We start from the raw sequence: 7959 nt of genomic DNA, 5'->3' as shown, positions 1-7959 counted from the left end.
CAGAGCAAAAAGTTGCTCTTTTAAAAAAAGAGCTCCAGGGTACGAAGATCAAATTGGAAAATGCTCTACAGCAGCTGGAGGTTGCCCAGGCATCATTGAGCTGTGCATGTGATGGTAAGCATTTAGTTTTGTTTTGTATGTTGCCAAATATATGATTGTCATGTTGTAATTGTGTAATATTTTTGTACTATGTAAATGTATTTTGTGTTTTTTGTTGGCTGAAATACAGTTAAGTGCTCAAACTACTGATCTATAATAGAGAACTGGATTGATTATGTCATAAAAAGTGAAGCAACCATACTGTCATATTGGAATTTTGAAGTATTTACACTCATTCTATTGAGACAATGTGATATATATATATATACACCTGATGTCACATGGATTATTTTACCGATCTCCTTGCTACGTTTCTGGACGTTGATCGTGGTAGTACCCTTGCTGTCTATGGGAGGGTCAGAAAGCTGTCAGAATGCATCAAAAATATCTTAATTTCTGTTCCGAAGATGAACGGAGGTCTTACGGGTTTAGAACGACATGAGGGTGAGTAATTAATGACAGAATTTTCATTTTTGGGTGAACTATCCCTTTAATAATTTTTCCAAAAGCAACATTTCTAGTGTTCATTTAAGTTTTTCATCTACTATACTTTATTTCAATAAAGAAAAAAAAACGTTAACAGTAGCTAACAACATTGTTAAGTACCTTTAAATTTGAGGACGTATTGATGGTTCTGTGAAGTATATGAAATTTCCTTTTCACTGTCAGCCAGGTAATGTTTCTCAAGATCTTCTGAAGTGACTGACGCCACAAGTTTAGGATCTTCCTGTAAGATTCAAACAATAACTGCTGTGAAATGTAGTTTAAAGCTAACTGATTGTTTTATTATACTATTTCTTGTATCATATATTGACACAAATAATTGCTATTTTACATCATGTTAAATGTAACATCACAGATGATTTTTCAAACTCAGGTTTTAGAATCGCTTCTGAGAGGTATTATGATGCAATGTGTCACTGACCCCTTTGCCATACTGTGTCCAACCTCCCTTGTCATTCCTCCAGTACCAGATCCATTCAGTGGTCAGAATGAAGTGAGGGGGTTTAGTAACAGAAGACGCTGTGGACAGCCGACGCACATCTGACACTCCACAAGTCATTGACATAAAGTCCACTACCTGATGCCCTGTGATGCTCTCAGTAATACTGCAATATGGAGAACATAACAGGTGGGGAAAAAAGTGTTAAAAAGACAAGACAAACCACAATACAATTACTGGCCACTTCAGATACGCATGCTAATGCAAATATTTAATTGAGCACTAAATGTTTTTTCCATAACAATAAAGTTATATTTTGCATATAAAAATACAAATACAACAAGTTTAAAATCATGTACACTCACGTCACATAGTAAAAGCATTTTAATTTACATGAACTAATTTTGTCTCAGTAACCTTCCCTCTTATTGGACACTTGCTATCACAGAATAGATTAATCACGGTTGAGAGTGCATTTCTGCAGTGGCACCTGTAACTTTGGGATGTGATGGAACAATAGATTTGCAATATGAATGTTATTTGAAAACCCATTAAAATACCAGTAAATACACATCTAAGATCTATTTATACCACAAAACATTAGCTGGACTGCAGTACGCCTTCTCAATCTCCTCTTCATTCGGCAAGTCACCCCACGTAATCCCATCCTTCTGTAATATCTGCCATTTATAGGGTAGATGGTGGTGAAAACGGACACACTTGTCTAGAGGAACACAAATAATGGGATGTTACTAAAAAACGTCGTTTGCACTGCGCTCTTGCGTTACTTAATCTTTTTTGGGCACTCCAATAGCACCAAATTATGCGAATTTATTTATGGGTAAATTTGAACAAGATCATGTCTATAATAACAATCCATTTCAGCCAAATATTAAGGTTTGGATGCGATATATACAGTAGATGACTGTTTTATGATTTGGTCAGGTTCTGAACAGGAATTCGAATTATTTGTGTCTTTCATTAATTCGAAAAGTCCATCAATCAAATTTAGAAATGTGCTTATTCAATGACATCACCTTTGAAACTACATCCAGTGCGTACGAAAAAGAGACAGATTTCATTGTGATCCGCTTCACTGACGGAGCTACTGGATTTGTGTCTGGTGCGTCCTTTCACTGCAGGTAGAGCTACTGTCCAGATAGAAAACAGAATGAAAAGAGACATGGAAGAGAAAAACAAACAAATAACTTGTGCTAAATTACAAAACAAACACAATCAGTGTCTCTTTCTCTTTCATTCACCTGTCTCACTCTTCTTGAAAGCTGAAGAAGCAATCAGTAACTTGTTCTTGTAAAGCCTGAGGAGTTTTCGCATGTTTTCTGGACTGAGCCCTCGAGCATTCAGGATTTTCTGAGCATATGCATCGAAGCTGTGGGTCCTTTTGCAAGCTGCTCCAAACTTACAGTCATCCTGCAGGAAGTGCAGGCAGAGGTGCAGGTTGGTGCAGGATGTCTTATATTTACAACTGCCATATTCGCCATTTCCCTTGTTGTAGTGGGAGCACACCTAGACAGTTGACACATCACAAAAAATCAAGAGTCACACATTGTATACTGAAAAAATTGCATAACACATTACTAGAAGATTATCATGTTAAAAAGGAATAGTTCACCCAAAAATGCTTTGCTGAAAATTTGCTCACTCTCAGGCCATCCAAGAAATAGATGAGCTTGTTTCTTCATCGAAACAGATTTGGAGAAATTTAGCATTACATCACTTGCATATTAATGGATCCTCTGCAGTGAATGGGTGCCGTCAGAATGAGAGTGATAAAAAAAACATCACAATAATCCACAAGTAATCAAATCCTGCTGATTACTTGTGGATTATTGTGATGTTTTTATCAGCGGTTTGGACCCTCATTCTGACGGCACCCATTCACTGCAGAGGATCCATTGGTGAGCAAGTGATGTAATGCTAAATTTCTCCTAATCTGTTCTGAAGAAGAAACAAATTCATCTACATCCTGGAAGGCCTGAGGGTGAGTACATTTTCATCAAATTTTCATTTTTGGGTAAATGAAACTATTTCTTTAAAAATTCAAATAATGGACACAAGATGCAGAAATGGAAAACACACAAAAAGCCTGAACAGCTTCTGCAATCACTTCCCTTCTTATGCAGTGAGAAATGACCATGTAAGTGAAAAGTTAATGTTTATACAATCTAGATCTTTTAAATTCAACTTCAAATGCCGTGCAGGGTCTGACCTGACTTTCCAAGAGTCATTTGAATGAATTATGAGTTAACTAGCAAAGCTGTTTAACAGATATTGACCTCTGGAAGAAATGAGGGGTCGTTCTGAAGCAGAAGTTGAAACAACTCTCCACTCGCAAGGCCATGAAGATCATGTTTCTTCAGGAGGTCAGAATTATGTGCTGATGTCAAGTCATGGGAATTTTTGCATTTTGTCCTAAGAATGACAAATAATGGAAATTAAATACATTTATATAAGGTGAAATTGTAAAGAAACATAGAAATATCCATATAAACATCAAATGTAGTGTTTTTACATACTTGTGTCATTTTTAAACAAGCTGTAATTGTGTCCAAATACATTTAGTTTGTACACTGTATTATAATTATTGCTGGCACCTATTCTGACTTTACTAGTTCTTAAACTAAATATTAGTACCTATTTATGAGACAAGCATTGTAACTGGTAACATTTCTCATCATACTAGCGGCTATTGCCTTTTTACTCATTATATGTAATAACTGATCAAATGGCTACTTACTAGTAAGATTTTAAATTTAACTATAAGACTAAAATGTTACTAGTAACACCCTAAGTACTAGTGTCTGTTCAATTTGTACTAAGAAAACTGGAATACATCCGAGTAACTCTTTGAATTACTACTAAATAAATGACTTAATGAATAGTTACTAGTTACTAGTGGTGAAACTGAAATAGTTACCAGCAACAACTGGAATACATAGAATTAATACTAGAATTCAGTGACAAAATTTGCAATGTCATAACTAACAATGGTAGTTAGGTTTCACTTGGAACAGTGGTAATATTAATGTGTTTTTTTAACTTTAAACCGCATAAACACATTTCATTACGCCAAATACACAAAATAATGTTCTTTTTAGCAGCATCATATGACCCCTTTAAATTAAAAGCTACTAGTCGCTATTGAACCAAATAAACAAATAAACAGGGCCTAGTACTACTAACACAACACAAAGCTAGATCGTTTTAAGGAATACATGTCGAAAAAGGCTTCCTTTTCTTTAATTAAATGCAAACGACAACCTTCCATATTATATAACAAGTGACTTGAGATGGAACTCAAAGTTTACTTACCCAAATCTGCAATTTCCACATACAAAGTACCTGCACAGGTGTAGGTCTTCACATCCGGAGCATTTGTCATGTTTACTCAGTCGCAGTGAGGTTTTGGCTAAGATCAGGCTGTCAGCATCTGGTATGGAGCTTCTGGGATTCGAGTCTTCATCCTGAACTATAACAAACCTCTGGCGATCATCGAGCACCTGAGACAAAACCTGATCTGCCACCGTGAAACTCTGCCGTAAATCCCACTCGACTTTACCATAGTCCGAACAGCCCTCGTGTTTGCAGATAAAGTTAAATATGTGTCTAGAAACGACATACATTTTCGTAGATTTCGTCAACGACAGTGGTTTTCGCCACTTCTTGGGTTTGGCCGATGGTTTGGGGCATTTAAACGGAAACGAAAGCGAAACTGATGCTGGTCTTTGGCTCCCTCTGCTGCCTGAAACTCTGCCTGAAACTTTAATAAAACAAAACAAACAAAATAAATAAAATGAAACTATTTAATAGGTCATCATGGCAACCGGTTGAAATGCAGCTGCTAATTGTTACAACTGTAAAAAAAAAAAAAAAAAAACTCTTAATTGATTAATTTGTTGCCGGCAAAAAAAAATAAAAAATACTGAATATATATATACTGAATATGACTTGCCAGTTTCATTTACTGCACACAGCTTTTAAAAAAAAAAAAAAAAAAAAAAAATACTTGATTCTAGATGGTCAAACATTTTTTAAATACCCTTAACCAGTTTCAATTTTCTCTGTCTCACAGCCTCTTTCTTTTCACAAAATAAATTAAAACATACATTAATATTAGTTGTCACCAGCTATATATTGACAAATTTAAAGTGTCCCTATTATGGGTTATGAAAGGTTCATATTTTGGTTTTGGGAGTCCCCAACAACAGGTTGACATGCATGCAAAGTCAAAAAACACTTTCATTGTCTTATAATATGCATTTATTTTTACCTTACTTGCTCAACGACTCCCAAACGAATCATTTAACGATTCACTTTTCCAAACCCCTCCTTTGCATGACGCTAATCGGCGGTGATTGGTCCGATTGGTCTAATTTTCATTTCATCATGCCTGTAATGCCTGATAAAGCAGCGTTTGTGAGCACAGTGCTGCTTTGTTTACAGCCGTTACCGGGGAAACAGCTCTTTTACAGCTCCAAAAGCGGTACCTAGTGGCAAAGAATGAATTTGCATTTTCATTCAGACCAACGCGAACCGCTATTTTTACCGCTCCAAAAGCGGCATCTAGTGGCAAAGAATGAATTTGCATTTTCATTCAGACCAACGCGAAAAGACCAACAAGTGGGCGGGCAATATGCTAATGTTTAATTTTGACGTCAACATGAAACGGCTTGGGATTCGTTTTAAAAAACGACTCGTTTAAATTATCCAGAGTCACTCTTTCTTTTGAGAGACAATAACTTTATAGGGCGAATTTGGGTAATCTGGGACATTGGGTAATCTGGGACACCTAAACTCCAGTGTGTTTATTTCCTGTTCTAACAAAATTTAGTCAACAGGACTTTTACTATAATTTTAGCATAGATGTCATGTGACTGAAATCACATGACTTAATTGGGGTGATTCCACAGAAAGGGGCGGGGCACTTGTCAATCAAGAAGCTCCCCTGGGAATTGCATGACAAGGTCAGTGACATAGGATTCTGACTAGATTAATGTTAAGGCACACACACACACACACACACACACGTAGTGTTTGTTCCCCGAGTAGCCCCAATTTTAATAGAATGGAGAACTTCAATAACTGACTGAATAATCCATTAATCAAATTGTTGCTTGCTGTTGCTTAAATTTTAGTTGATTCTTTAAAGTGTTAATACAATGTTAAACAATTTTAATAGTTTTAAATGAATTACCACAGTATATTGTTCTTCCTGTGTACAGAAATTATTTTTCCTGATATTGAAATATACATATCCTTATTGAGATTTCTGTACTTGTCATTTTTTTCATAAATCTTTTTAAAAATTGGTGATATTGTGTTTGGCATGCATAAAGTATGGTGAATATAGGCTTTTTTAGGCCTAATACATATGTCCCAGATTACAAAGTGACCTGTCCCAGATTATCAAATTCAGGCAGATTTTTTTTTTTGGCACAAAAAACACTAATAGGTGTGGCATGTCTCCTCTGGGTATAATATCAACATTCTTTCTTCTGGTGTGGTTAGAAAACATCTTAGGGATTTCAGAAAAGTCTAATGTGTTGATCTAATGTGTTAGATAGATATCGAAATAAATCGCAGAAGTCAAAATTGCAAAAAATTTCCCAGATTACCCGAATTCACCCTATCCTATGCACTTTCAGATTTAAAACTTGGCAGGATGTTTCATTCACTTAGAGCTGTGTTACACACTGCATGAAAGGTAATTTTCAAAAATCCATAATAGGGGCACTTTAAGTGGGTGAAGTGATGGTCAGGACAGGCCAGAGGAATTATGGGAGACGGTAGAAAAAGCACCAGGACCAGTCAGGGAAGCTCATGTGCCCATTCAGTCTCATCCTGGAATGAAATCTCATTACTTATTTTTTAACTCTTTTAATAATTTAATTGACATAAAAGAAGAAATTGTCATATTTCTGAATCTGTTCCTACCCCGGGATGTCCAGCTCGAGGTAACTAGAGATTACGCCAGCTCCAGTGTGGATCCAGCCTCAAAGAAAGACTTCAGATGACCCAACCTATGAAGAGATGACCTCTGCGAGGACCCCAGATGATGCCAACTTGAATCGATATGCACAACTGCCAAATTTTCTCTATATTGTAATCATTATGTGATCACACTTGTAATAATTTTCTGTAAAGCTGCTTTGAAACGATGTGTATTGTGAAAAGCGCTATACAAATAAATTTGAATTGAATTTGAATTGATTGTATCCTCTTGGACAATGCTGTTAAAATCTTGAGCTTGTTTGGCAAATTTCATATCCACAAATTAAGAGTGACAGCCTAATTTTAGTTTTCATTTAGTTTGGTATTGAGGTAAAGTATTTTCCCTTTTTACATCACAAAGAAACAAAACAAAAAAGGCATTAAAAAAATCCCAGGTTTTAACTAAAATTACCAAGTATATTATGATACCAAGTCTATTCCAGGGTAGTTAAGGGGTGAAATGTCTGTTTTTAATTTCCTCTCTCTATCTGATTACATCATCCCATGTCACTGTCACTTGATTGTTTTGTTAGAATTTGGTAATTAACAACAATAACAATAATAAGAAAACAAAATGTAATTTCATGTATGTTATTAGCGTGAGATGACAACATAAGAAGTGTGATCGCATGTGGAATCTCATTATAAATTGATTTAAGAACAATTGTTAAGTGGAACATTTTGCTGACAGTTGAGCTGTGATTTATAACGTCAGGTCAGTTTGAACTGGTAAATGTTATGTTGTATCTTCAATGGAATGGTTAAAGAAGCCATAACAACAGTTGTTTAGAACAGTGGTTCCCAACATTTTGCATGTCTCCTTTCTCTGACACACCAATTTCAGGTCTTGGGAGTCTCTACTAATGAGCTGATGATCTGAATCAGGTGTGTTTGATTAAGGAGAC

General features: G+C 35.8%; 1 protein-coding gene across 4 annotated transcripts in view; it reads right to left on the bottom strand.

Annotated features, from left to right (window-relative positions):
• LOC107738401 (poly [ADP-ribose] polymerase 12-like) overlaps positions 1-4783 on the bottom strand; it is a 7991-nt gene extending 3208 nt beyond the window's left edge. For 2 of the 4 annotated variants that reach the window (XM_016550162.1, XM_016550163.1), the window contains exons 1-7: positions 4376-4783; positions 3340-3475; positions 2305-2569; positions 2080-2193; positions 1634-1766; positions 1025-1208; positions 706-826 (exon numbers count right to left, since the gene is read on the bottom strand). In XM_016550162.1, the coding sequence (XP_016405648.1) occupies positions 706-826; positions 1025-1208; positions 1634-1766; positions 2080-2193; positions 2305-2569; positions 3340-3475; positions 4376-4686 (1264 nt within the window). In that variant the 5' untranslated portion in view covers positions 4687-4783. The remainder of the gene's footprint in view (positions 1-705; positions 827-1024; positions 1209-1633; positions 1767-2079; positions 2194-2304; positions 2570-3339; positions 3476-4375) is intronic. The other 2 variants (XM_016550160.1, XM_016550161.1) reach the window with 2 other exon arrangements.
• Positions 4784-7959: the final 3176 nt, after the last annotated feature.

The sequence above is a fragment of the Sinocyclocheilus rhinocerous genome, unplaced genomic scaffold, assembly GCF_001515625.1.
Source record: "Sinocyclocheilus rhinocerous isolate Xijiao unplaced genomic scaffold, SAMN03320098_v1.1 scaffold975, whole genome shotgun sequence".
Classification (NCBI taxonomy): Eukaryota; Metazoa; Chordata; class Actinopteri; order Cypriniformes; family Cyprinidae; genus Sinocyclocheilus; species Sinocyclocheilus rhinocerous.
This window is presented reverse-complemented; position numbering and strand designations above follow the sequence as displayed.